Source organism: Xenopus laevis, chromosome 6L (genome assembly GCF_017654675.1).
Source record: "Xenopus laevis strain J_2021 chromosome 6L, Xenopus_laevis_v10.1, whole genome shotgun sequence".
NCBI classification, from domain to species: domain Eukaryota; kingdom Metazoa; phylum Chordata; class Amphibia; order Anura; family Pipidae; genus Xenopus; species Xenopus laevis.
In genome coordinates this window covers 98295825-98319847 of record NC_054381.1, presented here as the reverse complement: position 1 = coordinate 98319847, position 24023 = coordinate 98295825, and the positions used below count along the sequence as shown (strand labels likewise).

General features: G+C 39.5%; 1 protein-coding gene and 1 long non-coding RNA gene across 2 annotated transcripts in view; one reads left to right on the top strand and one right to left on the bottom strand.

Moving 5' to 3' along the window:
• The window catches only part of LOC108719145, a 22794-nt gene extending 14245 nt beyond the window's left edge, over positions 1-8549 (bottom strand). Inside the window, exons 1-2 of the long non-coding RNA XR_001936168.2 lie at positions 8422-8549; positions 2409-2468 (exon numbers count right to left, since the gene is read on the bottom strand). This is a non-coding gene — a long non-coding RNA (uncharacterized LOC108719145). The remainder of the gene's footprint in view (positions 1-2408; positions 2469-8421) is intronic.
• fam8a1.L (family with sequence similarity 8 member A1 L homeolog) lies at positions 8434-24023 on the top strand. Its single transcript, XM_018267811.2, has 5 exons — positions 8434-8885; positions 13530-13650; positions 15925-16048; positions 19885-20024; positions 21889-24023. Exons 1-5 carry the CDS (start codon positions 8546-8548, stop codon positions 22028-22030), a joined length of 867 nt encoding a protein of 288 aa, XP_018123300.1. The 5' UTR covers positions 8434-8545; the 3' UTR covers positions 22031-24023.

The following is a 24023-nucleotide window of genomic DNA, read 5'->3' as shown; positions in this document are numbered from 1 at the left end:
TGAGCATAATTACATATAATATGTGTGTGTTTGTAATCCTGTGAGTGCTGTAATTACACAGACAGTGTAATCATCATCATCATTTTGAAATTTCTCATTAATTATGGCTTTATTGGGGCCCCTACACTCCTGGCCCCCCTGCAACTGCTTCATCTGTAGATACAGGGGTTATTTATCAAAGGTCGAGTTTTAGAGGTTTGTGAGGTTTTTTGAATCAGTGAATTTTGGGTGAAAAACTTGAATACTCGAATTGACCAAGTTTTCGGTGGAAAAAAAACCAGTTGGCAGTAATGGCTCGAATTGATCGAGTTTTCAGTGGAAAGTTTTTAAGCAAAACCTAACAAAAAAGCTTGAACAATATGCAGGCTAGTAACATCTTCAACTGGTTCAAGGGACCTCTGTCATTGACTTCTACATGACCTCGACGGGTTTTAAAAGGTGTATTTTCAGATTCAACCTATTTCCACGGTGGGGGTATAATAGGTCTCTGGTTTTTTTAACCAGAAAATGTAAGATTATTGACTGAAAAATACCCTCTAAAACTCAAATTATTTGGGTAAAAATCAACTTGACCATTGGTAAATAACCCCTTCAATATACATGTAATTGAAGTAAAGAGAGGGAACAAGCTGGTTGCAACTGGGTGCACTTCTGTGCAGATTTGGATTCATATTAGTTCCTGAGATTTTTGAAATACGGTAACTATTGTATAACTTGTTGCAGTGGCTAAATGTATTCCAGATGCATTTGGGAGAGAGTATCACAGTAATGCCACATAAAAAGTGGATCCAATGGAATTTGTGTGATTATTAGTTTAAAGTGGACCTGTCACCCAGACATAAAAATCTGTATAATAAAAGTCCTTTTCAAATTAAACTTGAAATCCAATTTCTATTTTTTATTAAAGCATTCATAGCTGTTGTAAACTCATTTAAAAATCTCAGCTGTCAATCAAATATTGATGGCTGCTACTCTATGCCTTAGACATAGAGGCGGGGCAGACAATTACTTTCACTTTCCATACAGCACTTCCTAGATGTCACTGCTCTCTCCACATTCCCCCTCTCACTTTACCATTTAATTGTGTAACCAGGGCATGGGGATAGACAGGTCCCCCATTCTGGTGCACAAACAAGATTTTGAGATGATGCAAGGCTTGCCTTTATAACAGTGTCCACAAAATGGCTCCTGCCTGCTTGCTATAATTATGAATTCCCAGACTGAAGGAAGCAAGGTTCAAATAATTTATATTGACTATGTGATAAAATAGGATTTTGAATACATTTTGCAGATGACGGGTCCCCTTTAAGAGAACAACTGTATCGTATCTTTGAATCAGTTCGGCTGCCCTCTCTCCTCAATTAAGCCTTTTCTATGTGTATTTGTTTTGTTAGTGTCCATTTTATCCATTTCATTATTATCTTAGACATATAGCAATTCTGCACAACTGCAAAGCGGCAGTCATGGCCTTGATTGGGTGGGTAGCATATAGATTGTAACCCTGGGTGCAGGGCCCTCATTACGTAATATATCAATTTGTGTGTAAATCACTTACCCTTATCTACAACTTTATAAATAAAAGTAATAACATACAACCCTAGGAGACAGGTGAAGGGCAATGTTACCTCTAATTTCTTGCTAATGGGTGTATTTTAACCCTTTACCTGAACTGTGTCACAGAACATAAAGCTACAGCATACTCTCATCAGTGCTGTTAGTTTTTGAACAAAACCACCATGGGGCATTGATGAATCCTGTGACCCAATAACCTCAAAAAATTAATTTGCAGCTATTACTAGGCTAGTAGTGAACTGGTTTTCAGTCATTGCATGCAGGCAGCATGTTTCTCACAATCTCATACAGAAAACCTGCTTCTGTTGTTTGTGTTCTAAGTTCCACTAATTAGGCTCAGCTGCATTGTATTGTGGAGTCCTCCCTGTACCTTGCAATAAAATATATTTGGCCCATACACGATCAGTTATCTTTAGGGTCTAGGCCCCGACCCCGCATATTGACGGCAGTGAAAACACTTTGTGCAGTTAATTGGAAAACCATTTGCCTTCCGAATCAACAAAGTTAAATGGATCAGATCCATGGGAACTATAAGGACACACCTACAGGACAAGGGACATGACAATGAACTGTAAGGGTGAATCCACACAGAACTAATAGTAGCAGCTACTAGTTACGGCTACAAAATAGAAAATAGTGATAATTGGCTTTGTTAAGACATAATGTGTTTTAGCAGAGGCAATTCTCAGTATTGTCTATGGGTATTTTTTGGCATTTTGTAGTCACAACAAGTAGTTGCTGCTACTAGTAGCCCTGTGTAGGCTTAAGTGTGCTTAACACCTAATAGCAGGCATGGGAAGGTTGCTGTAAAGAAAGAGTTAATTTTATATGCTTACCTGAGGTAGAAAATTGTAGTCAGCGAAGTCCCTGGCTTGATTGAAGGTCCCGGGCGACAGCTGGGTAGAATAGAAAGGCGATTGGTGGTTAGCAATCACGTGACCTAAAAGAAGGTTGTATAAAAGCTGGTTCGCGGCTAGCTTACCTGTCAGTCGGCGAAGATCGGTGAAGGAGGAGCATCGTCAACATGCTGTCCAGATTTACACCCACCCGCCCACCCGGTTGTGTAATATATTGAGTATATGTTGTTAATAAAGCTTATAAAAAAAAATAAGAAAAAAAACTATTGTCGCAGGAGGAAAAATTTAATTTTGTTATATAAGTAGTTTCCTGGCCGGAAGAATCGAAAGGCGGAACTATTTGGGATAGGCTAACCAATGAAGGAATTGGGCTGGCTAGTTTATGTATTTTGAGGGTACATGGTATGTTTAAAAATCTATTAAATTCTGCTGCGGCCATTTTCCAACTAAAGTATGTTGTCATGTGTTTGTTATTTGATATGTGTTTTTTTCTGTTTATAGCATACCGTTCCCATGTGTCCAGCCTTATGGTTCCCCTGGGCAGAATTTAGGAGAGCTCAACTCAGCTCACCTTGACTCATCATGGGATGAACTATAGTGCCGACTTATGACAGACCTGATTTTGTTGATACATATCTTTCTTATCATAATTACAATGTTTTGTAATGTCCATGTGAAAAACCAATAAACATTTATTTAACAAAAAGAACAATTCCATGATAGGTCTCCGTTTTTGAGCTCCTGTGTGTCCTGTTCCTGGTTTGTGGTTCGTTAGTCCATATGCCTGATTCCTGCTCCTTTATTCCTGGCTTATGTTTTGTAGTTCCCAGCTCCCTTGTTCCTGTGTTCCTGGCCGGTAAAAATGATGGCTGATCCCAATGTTATTAATAGGGAAAAAAGATAAATATATAGAAAGGCCAGTATTTTTTTCCAGAAAAGGTAGCAACCCTAGTTGAGCTACATTACAAGTAGCCGACATAAGCAGTATCCATCCTGCTTATGTATCTATATCTGCTTGCCATCACCCCCCAATTTTCACCCCTGTAACAGATTGCCCTTGCCCAGATTGCCCACACAATATGTATTTCTTTTTGAAAGTAACTATGTAATTATGCACAGCTTGACTAGTGGATTAAGTAGAACTGATTACACTGTGTAAGTACAATTTTTTTTACAAAATATGATGAAAAAAAAAAAAGAAAAACATAAGATACACCATATTGTAAATTATCTTAAATTACATTGTGTGCATCACTAAAATATTTTATGGTGGATTTAAATATAAATCTACATAATTTTATTTTCAAATAATCCTTAAGCAAGCCAAGTTATCTGTCCTTTAGGTTCATTGGAGACTGATTGTTGACAGTGCTGTGCCATGGAGTTTGTTAGAATTATTAGCATAGTTTTAATATAATTTCAGCAATATTGCAAAGCCTGTGTACCTGTGTGTTGCCCTGTGAAATGTTACCATTTTTAATTGTAAGACAATAGGGTTAATGGAATCACACAATATGCAAGGTATGACTTACTGGTAAATGCAGTTAAAGCGGTTCTTACAGCTGGTTGCATCATGTATACAGTATCACAACAGTATTTTGAGTTTATGCAGTCAGTTATTTAAACTTTGCAGGAAGCTGGTTAGGAAGCTGGTTAAATATATATATATATATATATATATATATATATATATATATATATATATATATATATTATATGGATAAATGTATTCTCCATTTGCTATGCATTCCCCGAAGATTGTGCCCAAAGGGGACCCTTAAGAGAAGGAGTAATGCCCCATTTCCTGGGTCACAGTATGACCCCTAGCTATCCCCTGCTTGGCAGCTGCTCTATAAATGCCTGGGCCATGGGGACCGCCCGTTTGCGTTCGCTAGGATCCCATCGTTGGGCCCTAGGGCCCACGATCGGATCAGCCCGATATTGCCCACCTCAAGGTGGGCATATCGGAGGGAGATCCGCTCGATTGGTGACATCGCCAAACGAGCGGATCTCTCCATGTATGGGCACCTTTAGTCAGGGAACTAGAGACAGTGCATTAGGGACTTAGATAGATCCCCCTGGGTTTCCCATAAGAAGTGTCCCCAGAGGAAACAGGAGAAACTCAGGGTAGACTGATTGGTCATCACTATGAGTATGTACTGACACCTTGGTTGCCTTCTGTATCGTTATACTATTCTCCCATGTGGATATGTTCCAATAAATCAGTTCGTTATTGTTAAAGAACCACTGGCCCTCAATTATTGTGCACTGCATTCAGTTACAGTTGTGCAACACCCTGCCTCCACACCATTGCGAGGGCTACACCCCTAGCAATTAAGGTCTCATCCGGAGCAAATTATTGGGGTAAAGCTCATAGAGCAACGACTGTTACAGATGGAGATATGATACCATATTTTCAAATTTGACATTGAGGGGCAGATTTATCAAGGGTCGAATTTCGAAGTTAAAAATATTTCGAAATTCGACCATCAAATTGAAATACTTTGACTTCGAATATCGAAGTCAAAGTTTTTTCCAGCAAATTTGGGTATCCTGCGGTCGAAGTAAAACCGCTCGATTGAACGATTAAATCCTTTGAATCAAAGGATTTCAGCAATCGATCAAATGATTTTACTTCTAGACATACTTCTAAAAATGCTCTAGAAGGTCCCCATAGGCTAACATAGCACTTCGGTAGGTTTAATTTGGCGAAGTATTGAAATCAAAGTTTTTTTTAAAGAGACAGTACTTCGATTATCGAATGGTCGAATATTCGAACGATTTTACTTCGAATCGAATTTGAAGTCAAAGTCGTAGTATCCTATTCGATGGTTGAAGTATCCAAAAAATTACTTAGGGGCAGATTTACAAAGCTCGAGTGAAGGATTCGAATTAAAAAAACTTCGAATTTCGAAGTGTTTTTTTGGCTACTTCGACCATCGAATGGGCTACTGCGACCTTCGACTACTACTTCGACTTCGAATCGAACGATTCGAACTAAAAATCGTTCGACTATTCGACCATTCGATACTGTCTCTTTAAGAAAAACTTCGACCCCCTACTTCGGCAGCTAAAAGCTACCGAAGTCAATGTTAGCCTATGGGGAAGGTCCCCATAGCCTTGCCTGTGATTTTTTGATCGAAGGATATTCGTTCGATCGTTGTATTAAAATCCTTCGAATCGTTCGATTCGAAGGATTTAATCGTTCGATCGAATGAATAATCCTTCGATCGTTCGATCGCAGGATATTCGAAGTTGAACGATTTTAGTTCCTAGTCGAATATCCCTCGATATTCCTCGATATTCCCTCGATATTCGACCCATAGTAAATCTGCCCCTTAGAATTTTTTTTTTTTTGCTTAGAAAATTCCCTCGAAATCACTTCGACCCTTAATAAATCTGCCCCTAGTTGTTGAACATACATTGCATTACATTATAGCATCATTCATATCAAGGATGCCTATGTGATGTCACTATAATTGGGATGATTGTGATGATGTATATAGTAGAAAAATTAGTGAATAAAAACTGGGGTATGGAAAAAATATTTTATAGTTGTTTAATTATTTGCCTTCTTCTTCTAACTCTTTCCAGATTTCAAATGGGGGTCACTGAAGCCATCTAAAAACAATTGCTCTATAGAGCTACACATCAATTATCATTGCTACTTTTTTTAAAAGGAAATGTTCATTGCTACTTTTAATTACACATCTTTCTATTCAGGTCCTCTCCTATTCATATTCCAGTCTCTTATTCATTTCAATGCATGGTTGCTAGGATACTTTGGACCCTAACAACCAGACTGCTGAAATTATAAATATTGAGAGCTGTGGAATAAAAAGCTAAATAACTCAAAAACCACAAAAAAATGAAAACCAATTGCAATTGTCTCAGAATATCACACTAAAGGGCATATTTTTCAAGGGTCGAATTTTCGAATTGAAAAAACTTCGAAATTCAAATTCAAAAAGACCAAACGAAATTAAGTCAAACGATTAGGTCCGTATTTAGCCAAATTTGAATCGTACGAAACAAAGTAATAGCGCATTCAATCCAATTGACTCCAAATAGGTTCTAGGAGGTCCCCCATAGGCTAAAACAGCAATTCAGCTGCTTTTATGTGGCGAATGGTCAAAGTCGAAGTTTTAAAGAGACAGTACATGATAAATTTCGATATTCCAATTTTTTTCCAATTCAAATCGAATTTGGACTATTCCCTAGTCGAAGTACACAAAGGGGCAGATTTATCAAGGGTCGAATTTCGGAGTGGAAAATACTTCGAAATTCGACCATCGAATAGAATCCTCCGACATACGAATTTGAAGTTGGAGGATTTTATTCATCGTACGATCGTATTCGGATTGTACTCTGATCGTACTTCGATTCGTACGAGTCGAACGATTTTATTGTATGCTTTTCCTTCGATACCCAAAAACTTAGAAATATGCTCTGGCAGGTCCCCATAGGCTATTATAGCACTTGAGCAGGTTTAAGTTGGCAAAGTATTGAAGTCGAAGTTTTTTTAAAGAGACAGTACTTCAACTATTGAATGGTCAGATATTCGAACGATTTTTACTTTGAATCTAATTTGAAGTACATTCGAAGTCGTAGTATCCTATTCGATGGTTGAAGTATCCAAAAAATTACTTCGAATTTCGAAATTTATTGAAAATTTCCTCGAATTCACTTCAACCCTTGATAAATCTGCCCCTAAATAAACCCAATAGATTGGTTTTGCTTCCAATAAGGATTCATTATATCTTAGTTTGGATCAAGTACAAGGTACTGTTTTATAATTACAGAGAAAGAAAAAACATTTTAAAAAGGTTGGCTTTTTTGGATAAAATGGGAGTCCATGGGAGATGACCTTCCCATAATTTGGAGCTTTCTGGATAATGGGTTTCCAGATCAAAAGTTTGACACCCAACAATGGTCCTTATTGGGGACTGAAACATTGAGAAGACTAATTTAGCAACTCCTGTGAGTGCCATTCTTTTGCTTTGTTTATATATAGCCTATGGTAAACTGAGTGGCGTCGTTGCTCTATGAGCTTTACCCCAATAATATGCTCCGGATGAGACCTTAATTCCTAGGGGTGTAGCCCTCGCAATGGTGTGGAGGCAGGGTGTTGCACAACTGTAACTGAATGCAGTGCACAATAATTGGGGGCCAATGGTTCTTTAACAATAACGAACTGATTTATTGGAACATATCCACATGGGAGAATAGTATAACAATACAGAAGGCAACCAAGGTGTCAGTACATACTCATAGTGATGACCAATCAGTCTACCCTGAGTTTCTCCTGTTTCCTCTGGGGACACTTCTTATGGGAAACCCAGGGGGATCTATCTAAGTCTCTGGTTCCGTGACTAAGCCACAATGCCCTTGGGATCTAATCCCTTCTATCACTCCTTGGTAGAGTCAAAGCTGTTCAATATACAGTAGGTAGCCCTAAGCTGTCTGGCTCTCCTAGAGAGACTATTACAGGGTCTAGCTATTCCTTACTAGCTCTGACTAATGATCAAATCCATTTAGGAGAGGGTCAGGCAAAAGCCTCTGGAAAAATCTTCTGTAGAACTCCCTCCTGAGACCACATGGCCTAGGCATTTATATTATTATTCGATTACGAATCGAAGTCAAAGTAAATTCGAAGTCGTAGTATCCTATTCGATGGTTGAAGTATCCAAAAAATTACTTTGAAATTCGAACTTTTTATACTTCGAAAATTCACTCGAATCTTAGTAAATCTGCCCCAAAAAGTAGCTTGAAATTCGAATTTTTTTTCATTCGAAAATTCACCTCGACCTTTGATGATAAATCTGCCCCTTTAAAAGTTAACTCAAAGGTGAACAATCCCTTAAAATTAAATAATATTGGACGACTATAATTCATTTCTAAAACCTTCTATCCGACCTGCATTCTCCACCAGGGGGCACAATAGAGTCAATTAGTGTATTATTAATAAAGGCGTTTGTCCAGCCCTCCTCACCTTTCCCCTCGTTGTAGCAAGTTCTGATTGGTTCTTTTCCTACGGAGTGTCAGACTCGCCTTGTTATGATTGGATACTAGGAACCGATGACGTAGCCCAAACAGGTTCTTGGCTTCCTCGGTGAATGATGGCGGAGGATGAGGGCTGCAGGGCAATGCTGCGGGAGCGGAAGGGGCAAAGTGGTGGAGAGGAAGTGTCCCTGGACAGCGCCTCTACCCCGGAGCCGAACGGCACAATGAATGCAGCACAGTATACGCGGCAGCTGCAGGAATGGCTCTGGCAATGTTACTGTGGCTCCATATGCTGGCAGAGCAGCTGCGCCACTACCACGGCTTTTCTAATGATGAACGCGGCCTCCAGCAGCACCGGGGAGCAACCTGGCAGAGCGGCCATCAGCAGCAGCAGGAGAGCGACCGGCACAACTCCTACAAGTGGCGGCACAGGAAGCAGTGTCACAGCAGCCGGTGAGCAGTCACATGGCATCTATTGGTCTGTCAGTCTATTCACAGGATTCCCAATTCCCAACAACACAAAACATTCACTGGGGCCTGGGAATTATTCTGGCTGGACACAATTCACCTTAGTCCCTTCTACCTCCTTCTTTGCCCAATGATAATGATAAAATAGTACTGCTCCAATAGCTCATCACCAAGGCTGCTGGGAGCTGTAGTTCAGGGATGTGTGTCAGCTTGTAGCCATCTACTAATAGAACTTTTAATATCAAGGGAAATGTAAGTCTGTGTATTGGAATCATCTCCTTGTATGAGTGACACCAGTGAACTGGAGTTAGCCGTGCGTTGGGTTGCCATCTTTTCCGGAAAAAAATACCGGCCTTCCTATATGTTTATTTTTTGTCCCTATTAATAACACTGGGCTCAACCATCATTTTTACAGGCCAGGCCGGTAAAATACCGGCTAGGTGGCAACCCTAGCCATGCATCCCGTATCATGTCTGCTATTGCCTTCCTCAAACTACATTGATCCCAAGGACCCTGTTTGCATCAGCTGAATCTCACTTGCACAGTTTATCATGGCACCATAATTATTACTAAGATATAAACATGGTTTCTGCTCTGTAAAAGGGCAACGATTAAGATGGAAGGGGAAAACAGACTAAATGCCCCTCTCTCATATAAAAAAACCCGGCTATTTGCATGTAACAATCTTATTTACATGCAAATGATAAAATCCAAAAATGACTTGCCCAGCTGAAAAATACTGTAATCTTCCCACCCCTTTTTGTCATTCAAAAACATAGCAGTACTATTCTATTCAATGGGAAAGTATTTTCAGGTTGTTGTTTTTTTTTTGCTCATCCAAGTGGTGATATAATACAGGCTACAAAGCATCATGGATACCATTACCCTTAAGGTCTGTAGGGTTACTGACTTATTTATTGCATGAAGATCAACTTAATATGCTCTTTTTTTTCTTTTCTTTTGTTTTGAAGGAGTTTAGTTGGTGTGGGTGTTGGCTAAGCATGACAGCCTTGCTCCATTTTCTCTATATTGGCAATTACATGAGGAGAATCAGCAGATGCGTCTGATTTAAAGCGGTTGTACAATACATTTGTATCCTTAAAGGACCAGTAACATCAAAAATTTATTTTACAGAATTCATTACAATACCACGAAAAAAAAACGCCAAGACAAAAAAAAATTTAAAATAGCAAAGCCTTTATTAAGAAATAACTTACAGAAACTCCACTTCCTGTCCTCTACAGAAACGGCGACCATCCATACTGCGGCGTTTGATTTCTCCTCCCTGGCTATTCTAGTGACACTGTGTTCTCTGCCCCCATCTCCTTCTCCACCTCTGTGCAAATACCTCTTCCTGTGCTGCCAGTGCCTGTGCTATCTGTCCTTCGCTACAGATAGTTGTCGGTGCCTGTTCTACTCCTGTTCTATATCCAGATGTGCACAGTACAGCACGGAGTACTTCGCAATTACCAAATCCCCGAGGTCCCAGAATGTCAGCGCTTCTCATCCTAGGCAGCAGTAAACACAATCCCGGCTGAACTGCGAAGTGGCAGTATAGTAGCAGTCAGCGGAAGCGAGTTCCAGTGCTAGGACAGCACAAAGTAGCGTAAGCTGCACGTGCCATTGCCCCAGTCCGAATTGCTCGCCCCTCTCTAGCAGTGCCTATGGAAAAGCAGAGGGTACTCACTGTGCCCATGATTCCTCGCCCGGCAGTCAGTGTTTGGCTACAGACAACAGCTCTCAAGCACTTGTGCGCCGGTTGGATCACTCATTCCGGCAGAGTGAAGGCTGTAGCGCTTATCCCATACACTTCTAGAGTAAGTGGCCGGTGCCGGCATTTTCTTTGCCAAACACCGAATGGAGTGCTCAGTGCAGAGACTTAACGATTTGCTCAGACAGCAGCGGTGCACGAGTGCCTGAGAGCTGTTGTCTGTAGTCTTCAGTCCGGCGCCGGGAGAGCCCAGGGGAAGGCAGGAGTTACACGCTCCTATGAAACCAGCAAGTGAGAAGCGCCTTTCTGTTCTGCCTGGTTATCAATCACGACACGCCGCATCTCTGCTCAGGGGAGGAGGGAAGACCGAGAGAAAGGTGGAGAGCGGAGGAGGGAAGCCGATGCACGGGGAAGGAGAGACACTGCTGCTGCTGGACGTCGCGAGGAGGATGCCTTTCAGTGAATTTCCAGGGAGGAGAAATCGATTGCTGCAGTGTGGATGGTCGCCTTTTTGCCGTTTCTGAAGAGGACAGGAAGTGGATTTTCTGTAAGTTATTTCTTAATAAAGGCTTTGCTTTTTAAAAGTTTTATTTGTCTTGGTGTTTATTTTTTGTTGTGCACTAACGAATTTTTAAACATTGTTTTTTGATGTTACTGGTCCTTTAAAGAGCATTTGTTTTTTAGATGAGGTCAGTGACCCACATTTAAAAGCTGGAAAGAGTCAGAGGAAAAAGGCAGATCCTTTAAAAACAATAAAAAAAAAATAGGCAAATTGAAAAGTTGCTTAGAATTAGTCTTTCTATAACATACTAAATGGTAACTTAAAGGTAAACCACCCCTTTAAGACCATGCATTAAGCTTGTAGGTCAGTGATGTCATAAAACAAATTGCCTTAATTTCCTGGCTTGAATGCAGAGATCCCTCCAGAGAATGGTGCAGGATCACATGTTTTATATTGCATCCATTGCTGAGCTAATTCTCTTGAACTAGAAACAAGCTATGTATGGTTGGCACTTCTCAAGCTATGTATGGTTGCCTGGGAAAGTAAGAGTCTGCATTCTCAAGCTGTACCTGTGCCATGTCTGATAAGTTTTACTTAAAAGATAATTCAACCCTTTACTAAAAAAACCCTACCCTACATAGACCCCCCCCCCCGAGCCTAGCTGCCGCCACGGGAAAATGCCCCTAACTTTTTACTTACCCCTCGGTGCAGATTCAGGGATCACAGTTCTTCGGCGCTTCAGCAATTTCCTTCTATTTCGGCACATGCACAGTTATCGCAAACCGGGAAATTCCTTCAACTGCCCCATGCGCCGCTTTGCCAGTCTCAGTCGCGGTTGTTCACAATTAAATTAGATTAAATTTGCAGTTTTTAATGTTTTATTATTTTTTTATTACCCTAGCAACCATGCATTGATTTGAATAAGAGACTGGAATATGAATAGGAAAGGCCTGAATAGAAAGATAAGTAATAAAATGTAGCAGTAACAATGCATTTTGTAAGCTTACAGCTCCTCTATTTATTTATTTTTTGATGGGGTCAGTGACCCCCATTTGAAAGCTGTAAAAAGTCAGAAGAAAAAGGCAAATAATTTAAAAAAAACTATGACAAAAAAAAAGACCTATTGAAAAGTTGCTTAGAATTGGCCACTCTAAAATATACTACTTAACGGAACAGTAACACTAAAAATTTTATGTGACAAATCCACTCTAAACTGCTTCAATAACAGCTCTATTGTGCATAAAGTTTATTATATTCAATGCTTTGTACAAAAAACATATTAAATCTCTGTGTACACTGTAGAATGGCGAAAGGGCGATTCTGCAAAATCCGAGGTGCGGCGCTCCACATCTCTGCCTAGACTGCTGAACCGGAAGCTAGTTCTTGCTGCTGTACTGAGGATTTTACAGACCTCTGCAGGACTTACTTCTGTGCTGCAAGCAGGGAAGGAATGTCCGCAGCGTAATTTACTTCTGTGAGTGCTGCGAGTGGAGAAGGAACGCCCGCAGCGGTTATTCCTAAGCTTGCTCGTTCAGTGATGCGAAAGGTAAAGGCAGATCAGCTATAAATCGAACACATAGGACCCAGTAAATTACCGCTGTGGACATTCCTTCTCCACTCGCAGCACTCACAGAAGTAAATTATGCTGAGGACATTCCTTCCCTGCTTGCAGCACAGAAGTAAGTCCTGCAGAGGTCTGTAACCACCCCTTTAAAAAGGTAGCTCCCCTTTTAAATTAATTTGTAGTAAAATGTAGACAACGATAACTGGAGACCATTTTTTGTAGTTGTTGAATTATTTTGCTTTTGGTTTGGCAGCTTTCCAGTTTGTAACTTAAAATGGGTAGAAAAGATGTCATATATGAGTTGCAACAGAAACAATGTTCGCTGAACAACAGAGTTTTGGAAAATCTTGAAATTCAGCATCTGAAAAGATGCTGTAAAGGTACACAGATAAATAAAGGCCTGTGAAGTAACATATTAAAAGTTACCTTAAAAGTGAGCTTCGCAACCAAGAATTGGAGAAAACTTGAATATATACCTTTGGTCAGGGGATCAAGAAAGCCCCTATAGTGCTGAGAATTTAATCTTAGAAGGTTATATTATTAGATGTATGCAAATAAGCCCTATTTGTCAGGGTACGTCTATGCTTGTACTTTAAAACTAACAGGCAGGTTGCTTTTTTTGTACTCAACTTCATTGTAGTAATTTATCTAAAATGGTTTGTGGTGATCATGTTTGAAAAGTCGGTATGCCTGAAATGACTTCCATTTTGCTTTGAAAAACCTAGAAGGGTATTTTCATGCTGAAAGGATTCATTCAGGTTATTAAGTTGCATTTCAATGTGCCACCAGCTGTTCATTTTGCTCTGCAGTCTCACAGGCTTTCAGGTAACAATATGTTGCTTTGTTTTTCAGGTCGTGAATATGTTATTCCTACCTTGGCACAGAGGTTCAGAGCTGAAATGGTGGATTTCTTCATCCTGTTTTTCATAAAAGCAGCTTTTATCTTAAGTATAATGCATATTAGTGGAATCCAGTAAGTAGGTGATGCAATATGTTGACACACATCCTCCAAGTATAACCAACTGTGTGAGATCAAGTTTCTTGCATGGTTTCCGCTACACTAGCTTGAAACACAGATAAAAATTCTAACTAAGAAAGCTTAAAGGACAAGGAAAGGCAAAAAAATAAAATCCCATTTTTACTTTCTTTAATGAAAAAGTAAACCTATCTCCAATATACTTTAATTAAAAAATGTGTACCGTTTTTATAAGAAACCTGACTGTATGCAGTGAAATTCTCTCTTCATTTACTGCTGTGGATAGGAATTGTCTGATGGTCCCTAACTGCTGAGCAGGGAAACAATCATATTTATGAACAGCAGGGAGAGCCCCTGTCTTACTTTCCAGCCATGCAGAATTCAAGCAGCTTTGTATATGACGATCCCTAAGCAGCCCAGACCACACTGAGCATGTGCAGGGTCAGGCAAAGATGTTTAACAAAGTTACAAGATGACAGCCCCCCTGTGGCCAACTTTGAAAGCATAAATCATTTGTTTGATTAGGCTTTGTGGTGCAGTAAGTTCATGTTTATGTTTAGTATACAAAATACAGCATTTCTAGCCTTATTCTATTTTAGACTTTCCTTGTCCTTTAAGTATGAATTTTGTTGATATTTTTTCCTTGAAGTCCTGAGTGATCATAGAAGACTTTCAATAAAGTAGAAATAGTTTGTCCCTGGGCTATTTGGGAAAGGCATGGGAAAGATATATTTGTTAACATTGATTACTAGTAATGTGCAGACCGTCCCAAAACCTGTGGGTGGGTTGGGTTTGTGCTGAATTTAGGTTGAACCGTGCCATGTGCCCACAACCTTACAATGCCCCTCTTCCACCACCCTTTAGCACTTTATTTAGGCTTGTGCATGTGTGCCCCACCCCATCTATGACATTAGGCGGACCTTTAAATACCAAAGTGTGCCGGGTTAGGGTCTGGTGCGTTTAAGAAGGGAAGGGTTGAGTGGGGTGGGGGTTAAATTTTTGTCGACCCGCACATCACTAGTGGTTACAACATACATAGCAGATCTTGCAAATTTCAGTCTGCAGATATTTCTTAGTAGAAGAAGTTGTGAGAAGACAAGAGAAAAGGCATGTTACTGCTTGTCATTTGCTGATTTATATTGACTGTTTTAGCCAAGACAGATACTGGCTCTGGATGCTTTGGATCAAGAGTCTCAAAGTTCAGAACCTGATTCCCAAAAAAAAAAAAGGTTTTCACATAATAATGTTAGCATGTATTCTCTACACACAGCTGCAACCCTTCTGTCAGACATAGATCATGTGCCTAAGTTAGTGGGTTTTTAGAATTTCTGTATGTCATCTGAGAATTTGCCTTTCCCAAGGCACCTTTGTATCATGTGGAAGAAAGTACACAATGGCTTCCCTGTTCAAATTGAAGTGTTAATCACTGTATTCTGTAGTCTTTTTAAATACTGTATGTTTGTTGTTCTCTTCCCTGTCCCTGGCACAGTAGATCAGGGATTAAATAACAACCGAAACTATATTCACTGGAGGATGGTGCCAAAATGTTGGGTATCATCAGTAAATCCAACCAGGCACTGTCCCAGGAATACTGAGTGTCATGCTGCCATTTTATTCACCTTTTCCAGGCATCCAGCACTGATTTGCACTCATGTATGTGCAGTAGATTAAACTAGAAAAATGCTGCTGTGTTGCTAATGCTGAGAAAATTGTGAAAAAAAATATAATTAAACAATTAGAATTATTTGCTTAAAATGGCCTCTATGGGAGATGGTCTTTGCAGTTTTCTGGATAACATATAAGGGATCTCATACCTGGAAATGTACCATCTCCATAACATGGCCTTTTTGCTGCACAGTTTGTTTTACACATGTTAATTCAATCTGAAGGCTGGAAATACCCACAGTGTTTACTTCAGACTTGCCCGTGGTACAGTCGGCACTGGGCACTCATTTTTACAATGGGTAAATATGGGAGGTGGCTTCTGCCAGGCAGTACTCCTCTTCCACCCTGGTCATAGGAATCTTGGTCTGTCACTACTTGTTTTTGCTTAATGGCTTCATTTTTGCTTACTCAATTCTGTTCAGGTTTGGCACATTGCATATCTATTTTTTATTTATTTTGTGAATTTCACCGAAACAACATTGCAGCGTCTGTGTGTCTTACTATTTCAAGCAAGTTAATTACATTATGTGAAGCGTTCTTCATACAGTTGATATTCAAGAATTCTTGCTATGAATCATTTGCCTTTTTAAATATGTTCATTTTTAGAGACATTTCCAAGTTTACTATGCAGTACATCATTGAAGAAGTAGATGAGGACACCTCAATGGAAGATTTGCAGAAGATGATGGTGGTAGCACTTATCTACAGAATAGTGGTGTGCTTCTATGAGGTAGGCTCTTTGTGTTCTTATGCTACAGTGTGTGGCTTATTCACTAAATACAAACAGATTTGCCTATATTAGGTCAAATAGTATTTTACTTCTATATGAAAGCGTTTCAGAGTAATTTCTCAATGGCTTCAGGCATATGGCTTTGTTATGGCCACTGCAATGCTGTCTGTTGACACTGTTGTCTTTAAGTGATTATGTCACAAATTTGTAAGTATGGTTTGGATCATTGTCAGCTGAAAGATAACGTTTCTGGTTGATAATTTGACACATTGCTTCAGAATTTCTACTTAATCCTTCCTCGTGATACCATCTATCTTCTATAGGCCACCAGTCCTTTTTCCAGCAAAACACTCCCATGGTATGCTGTTGCCACCCCATGCTTCACAGTTGGTTATTATCCTGCCTGAGGTTAAATTGAACCCTTTGAAGCAAAGTTTGTTCATTCCTGGGCATTCATTTAATAGCCTTCTTGCTGAATAATGCAGTTTGTGTATATATTGGATCATTCATCTGACACCCAACTCCTGAATGAAGACAGAATGAGGAGAAGCAGATGCTGAGAGAGGAATAGTGAAGATAAACTTGATTATTACAGAAACGATGCAGAATTTCTAATCGATTGTATTTAGAAAGTTGCTTACTTTGACAGATCGGCATGGCGGGCCTCTTGTATCTAAGTGTAATAAGGTAATAAGGGCGCCAAGTTTAATATTCACGCTGAACAAAAGGGCACATTTTCCCTTACCAGGGCTCAGTGAATAGCACAGACGTGCTGGATGTCACAGAACCCTCCCTACCAGCGGTGCCATTACACATCGCGCCTCTTCAGGAAGGTGTGCATTGCAACGCAGCTGCAGAGCTTTATAGATGTAACACGGCACAACACGTATTGGGGAGCTTGGCATAAGTGACGGTCTCATCTGCAGTCACAGTGAGTGGATATTCCAAAGGCCAGTATTCTTATGGCAAATAGAGAGGTCAGATGCACTTAGAGAGATATGGGATGACATCCAAGTCTGTGAGAAAGTCTACAAAAAAGTGTTAACACAGCCTTCAGCATCAACCTTCCACCACAGTCAGGGGATTTTTTGGAGTTTTTAAAAACCATATTCCAGAACAGAGTTCAGGAGATTCTTTTGGATTTTTCTGACCCAGGGGAAGGCCCCTCTGATATAGATGTTATTAAATCATGATTCTAATATGCAGCCTTCTGACCACCAACAGACAAACACCAATAGTGATTCTGAAGCAGAACAAACTATGTTTGCCAAGCCAGACATTTCAAAAAAGATTCTTAAAGAAAGAACTTTGTGCTCCTTTCCTATATTTAAATCTATCACTTAAACCATTAAGGCAGAATGGCAGCAACCAGACCATCATCCTGTCCTAACAAAGAGGTTTTATAACACTTATCCCATTCCGGAAGAACAACAGAAAATGTGAGATAAACCACCTAAGGTGAATTCATCTATTGTAAGACTACCCAAACAAATCACACTCTCAACTGAAGAAGTGGCTTTGAAAGATCCTATTGATAAAAGGCTGGAGTCGTCCTTAAAGTGAGCCTACACACTGACGGCTTCAATTCGGTGCCCAGCAGCAGCAGGCTGCACACACAGCGAAACTTTGGGCTCAAGAGATGACACTCAATCTGCCCACTTAAATCCAAGAATTAACATCAGACGTGGACAGATTACTATTCTAACAGGTGTTCCTGGCCTACTCAGAATAGAAACTATCACTCCTTTTTGTCCATCTTCCTTTCAAAACTCCAGATCTGACCAAGCCTGCCATTGAAATAGACCATAGTGGCAGAAGCAAAATCAGCAATCCAGGAAGCTGGTAGCATCAAAGCCTGCCTTGGCACGACTGACCTCATCAAAGTCCAGCCACTCAGGTAGGAGGTAGTCTATCCCAATTCCTCTCCTGCTGAGAGATGCACATCACAGACCAGTGGGTGTTACAAGTCATTTGAGACAGCTACAAATTCCTCTTCTCTACCATTCCTCTGAGAAATTCAGGGTCTTTTTACCCCAATCTCTTCCTTGTGAAAAACAAAGACGGTACATTCAGACCGTTTCTCAGTTTGAAGAATCTGAAGGAATTTATCCCCAAACAGTGATTAAAAATGCAATCAGTTTGGCCCACCACAGCCTTCATGAGCTCGGTCGACCCACAGGAAGCTTACTTGTACATCCCTATACACCACAAGTCACAACCATTCCTTCGGTTCATGGTTCACAGTTATACCCTCCCTGTTCTTAGGACAGCTTCTGGACGGCTCCACGTGTCTGCACTGACAGGAGTGCCGACTAGAGAAAAGTAGATTTTGGACTTACCAGAAAATCATTTTCTAGCAGGCCCGAACTGTCAATGCAGTAAGTCTCACCCAGGCTGATTGTGTATGGGCTGGGGGACTATCTCCTTCTTCTCGGTATCCTTCCAACCTTTGTCTCTTGACCTATCTTCCTCCTTTTACCGTGTCTGTTCCACCTCATCAAGCTTTGCAATAGAAATGGTAAGGAGAGGTGGAGCCAGCCCTTATATCCAGAAGGAGGGGTCAAGAGTCCAATCTTCTGTCCTGCCTCCAGAGGTGAAGCTAGAAATAACCTACATGGCCAAAATCTTTTTTTTGCTGCTATAGTCACTTTTTTCTAGACTTTAGGCAGTAATGTAAAGTAATGTTTATGGGTGCATTGTATGTTATGCCACTTTGTTGAGAAAAACACTTTTTAGTTGTGAAGGATTGCCCTTCAGATACACAGCAAAGGAGTTTATTGCCAGGCACCAAACTAGAATGCAGAGGCAGTTGTCTTCCTCCTCCCCCTTAAAGAGATACTGGCACCTGAAATTAAACTTTTTTTTACATCTATTATAATATTGGCTTTGCAAGCTACTTCTAACTTTGCCATAAAGTATTTGCATGATGCTTTTACATTACCGGTCTGATCCCCCATGTTCCTGTATGAGGGGGCTGCCATCTTTGTGCAGCAGGAGTCTGTTAGCATTAGAAACTGTAACTAACAGGCTGAGATGGGACAGTCAGGTTGGCAAAGTCAGAGTGTCAGAGAGTCAGGCTTAGGAACTTCATTAACAATTATATACAAAAACAAACCTCTCAGCAAAAAATTATCAACATGACCTATAGGTAACATTTAATGTACATTCATATGCTAAAATTCATTTTTTAGTGTCTACCACTTTAAACAATAATAAAGTGCCAACACTTTTGTTTTGTGTTACAATGATTTTTGCCTTTGTTGTTTATTTTACATCATATGAGGGTAGAACAATGCACATGCACCATGCCTGATGCTTGTAAAAAGGAGGGCCTGATTGAAGAAGGTAAGCTTGGTTACATGGGAGATAGAGTAGCCCTGTCATTGGCTGCATAGGACTTCTGGCAATAGGGTGTGGCACAGCAAGTGCAGTAAATAGCCAATGAGAATTTGACAATTGCACTGTCTGTGACCAATGGTAACACTGTGCAATGCACTTTACCAGCATGTCATTGAGCTTCACCTGCTCCTCCTAAAATATAAATAGCTGCTAGTACCTTGGACATAAGACTACTGACACATACGTGTTATGACATGCTTGTTTAAAAAAATCCAATGAGGGGGGATATACTTAATTTTTAATTCTGCACAGCAAATACATGCAGGTGTTCTACTTTTCATTCAGCGTTTTGAATAAAGAAACTAGTATGGCAGTTGTGACTCGTGTAAAATTAGGCAAATTTTAAAACATGAGATTTGGTATCAGCACTTTTTTTAGTCTACATGGTTATCTGCCGGTCATCTCACATTTGCTGCTTTTTCCATTTATTTTTTAAGATAATTTGCATTTGGGGGGCAGGAGGAGCAACCCCAGGAAAGTTCCTGCTGGGCCTGAGAGTTGTGACATGTGACAGTTCAGTGCTTATTGGTCCAAACCGAGTTCTAGTTGTTCCTTCAACAAATGTAAACCTGACTTCGTAAGTATATTCACTTCCAAATAACCCTTTATGGAGTCAAGCAGTGTGGTTTGGGGTCATGGGATTTGTCTTTAGGCTAATGCCATGCAAGGGCATACAAACTCTTGCGTTTCAGCACAGAAATCCTCCATATGGGGCAGATTTATCAAGGGTCGAAGTGAATTTGAGGGAATTTTCGAAGTAAAAAAATTAAGTCATTTTTTGGATACTTCGACCATCAAATAGGATACTACGACTTCGAATTTACTTCGACTTCGTTTTGAAGTAAAAATCATTCGACCATTCGATAATCGAAGTACTGTCTCTTTAAAAAAACTTTGACTTCAATACTTCGCTAACTTAAACCTGCCGAAGTGCTAAGTTAGCCTATGGGGACCTTCCAGAGCATATTTCTACATTTTTTGTATTCAAAGGAAAATCGTACGATAAAATCGTTGGAATCGTACGTTTCGAAGTACAATCGTGCGATTGGAATATGATTGTACAATGAATAAAATCCTCTGACTTCGAATTCAAATGTCGGAGGATTCTATTCGATGGTCAAATTTCGAAGTATTTTCCACTTCGAAATTCGACCCTTGATAAGACCACAGAATTTTACCAACCACTAATTTAAGGATGTTGTAAAAATCAATAAATTTAACTCCACCCTGGAAGTCTAGTAAAATTAAACAAAGCTGCTGCAATGTAAAAACATGCATTAAAATGGGTGCAGTTATAAGCCAAGCCTATCTCCAATGCTGGCCTACTGCTATAGTGGTTGGATGCTCAATTACCTATCAGGGACAAGTATGTGTCTCTAGGACTCCTAGACTTGCACCATTCATTAGCTATAATCACTCTTGCTGAGCTGGCTGAAGCCAAATAGATTGTTGCATTAAAGGGGTGGTTCACCTTTAAGTTAAATTTTAGTTAAACATTGCAAAATAAAAAAATGTTTCTAATATAGTAAGTTAACCAAAAATGTAAAGTATAAAGGCTGGAGTGACTGAATGTCGAACAGAACACTACTTGCTGCTGTTCAGCTCTCTAACTCTGAGTTAGTCGGCGACTTGAAGGGGGCCCACATGGTACATAACTGTTCAGTGAGTTTGTAATTGACCCTCAGCATTCAGCTCAGATTCAAAAGCAACGGATATGACCCATGTGGCCCCCCTCAAGTCACTGAAACAGTCAGTCAGTGGAAACCAAGAGAGCTGCAAAGCAGGAAGTAGTGTTCTGGCTATTATATTACATATCCAGTCACTCCAGCCTTTATAAATTACATTTCTGCCTAACTATAGCTTTATGGCTTATACATAAACCCCCATATGTAATAAAAGTCACTAAGTTTTCCCAGTAGCAGTAACCCATAGCAACCAATAAAATGCCTGCTTCTAAGTCACTTTTCAATTAGTCTTTTTTATTTTTTTTTTTAGTTAATTGCCTTTTTCTTCTGACTCTTTGCAGCGTCGCTGACCCCCATCTAAAAAGCAAATGCTCTGTAAGGCTACACAGTTACTGTTATTGCTAATTTGTATTATTCCTCTTTCTATTCACTCATATTCATAACCAAGTCTCTTATACAAATCAATGCATGGTTGCTAGGGGAATTTGTACCTAAGCTACCAGATTGCTTAAAATGCAAATCGAAGAACGGCTGAATAAAAGCTAAATTGCTCCAAAACCTTAAATAATAAAAAATGAAAACCAATTGCAAATTGTATCAGAATATCGCTCTCTACATCATACTAAAAGTTATCTCAAACGTGAACAACCCCTTTAAGTCTTTTCATGTACATACTTATACCTTTGAGTAAAGATGGGCTTTGTTTGTGGGGTACTTTTCACAATGTTTAACTTTCCCCTTTTACTCTCCATATAGATCAACAATACGAGCTGTGATCAAGAACTTCTCCATTGCCTTTTTCTTCCCTGCATTTATCACTTTACTGTTCTTCCAACATAACAGAACAGCTTATGACATTGTGGCTGGTACCATAGTTGTAAGAAGAAATGGGAGATGATCCAAGCAGTGTGCAGCCTGTGGCAGTTTACATCTAGATTGTATTTGGGAGAGTCCATTCCAAGGGCTTGTACAATCAGTATAAAATCAGTACTACAAAAGAGGAGTATTATTCAGCACTTACAGAAGGTAATGGCTATTTGGGTTTCAGTTCAATGTAGACCATATTTTAGTTTTTCGTTGTCAGACATAAGATTGTGTGAGTCTGGGATTGGAGAATCAAATGTCGTCTTGCACTCCATTGCTGTAAAAGTGACCGCTATATCCCATGAAACAGAATTATTATTATGTTGAATAGTTGTATGTACAAATATGATTCATTCAAATATTTTACAAGACCGACTTATAATACTTGTGTTTGTCTTGCTGGCAGAAGTCTTCTTTGTGGGAATGTGCAAATTGGGCGCATTTCCCCTGTAAATGTTACTATTGATGACTGCTATTTTCATGATTTCTACGAAAAGTTTTGTAAAAACCAAACAAAAAGGAAATCTTTATTAACAATATGAATTATTTGATTAACATTGAGACTATGAGAGATGGCCTTCCTGTAAAGCGGGCCTTTCTGGATAATGGGTTTCTGGATAACAGATCCCATACCTGCACTTCAAAGAAAACAATGATTTACCACTTTCAGAAACTGCTTTTTTTCTCTGTAGTAATAAAACAGTATTTTGTACTTCATCCCAACTAAACAATCCTGTTGGGTTTAATTGATGTATAAGTGAATTTGGAAAATACAAATTATGTAAAGACCCCTTATCCGGGAAAACATCAGGTCCCGAGCATTCTGGATAACAGGTCCCATATCAGTAGTTCCATGAAGCCTATTATTAAAAAAGCACCAAAACATTACAGTCTGAGCTGATTTTCACTAAAATGAACATTATTATTATGTACTGCACATGGGGCAGATTATTTGGTAGAAGATTTATATTTGTTCCCTCTAGTTGTAATACTTCATTATAATTAAAAAGCTTTATTAATTAATGTCACTTCAAAGTCTCACTGATTTAAGTTGTAAGCAAGGAAGGTGCAGGATAGGAAAATTGTTATACTTAGAATAGACATTTAGGGTCAGATTTATCAAGGGTCGTAGTAAAAAATTAGAATTTCAAGCTATTTTTGTGTATTCGATTCGAATTTGAAAAAAATTGGAATATTTGAATATCGAAATGTATCATGTACTGTCTCTTTAAAACTTCGACCATTCGCCATCTAAAACCTGCCGAATTGCTGTTTTAGCCCATGGGGGACCTCCTAAAACCTATTTGGAGTCATTTGGTGGACTTGCCCCATCCACTAGCTGCTTTTCAGAACCGAGATGGCGTGTGTTTCACTTTGCTGATCTGTTTCATGAGGCAGACTAGTCTGGTAAATGGAGGGAGACATTCAGAATATAGGAAAAGGGGCTCATGAGCAGAGGCTGCAGAAGCTGTAGTTTGAGCGAGTCCTGCACAGATCTATTGTGTGACATCTTGTGATGTAAGAAAATATAAACAAGTCCCTGCTACTTTAGCAATAGGGAAATATGTTCTCAAAAGCTGACCATCCCCTTAACACTTTAGATTGCTTGACCACTGTCGAATCTATCATCCATCATTAATGGATATTGGTATAAGCTTGCACTGAAAAGTCCAATAACTGTGACTGATAAGTATATGATGAACTTTGTATTTCAATTCAGTATTCTTTCATACCTGGGCCTTGTTCATGTCAGTTCCCCACAATTCTGGATCTTTTCATAGTAGGAAACTGACAGTTGAAAAGGAGAGGCAAAAATATTATAGATTCAGTGTTACTGCTACTTATTTTGCCTCAAGTTTAAGGCAAATTCAATGATTTAGTAAAGCACAATAGGCAAATCAGTGGCTCATGTTAAAAAGCAGTTGCATTTCCTCTTGATCTTCAACTATTTGGGTCTTCAAAAAAAAAAAAAAAGAAAACAATGCAGGAGCCATTACTGTGCAGTGTTTGATCTGATAATTATTACA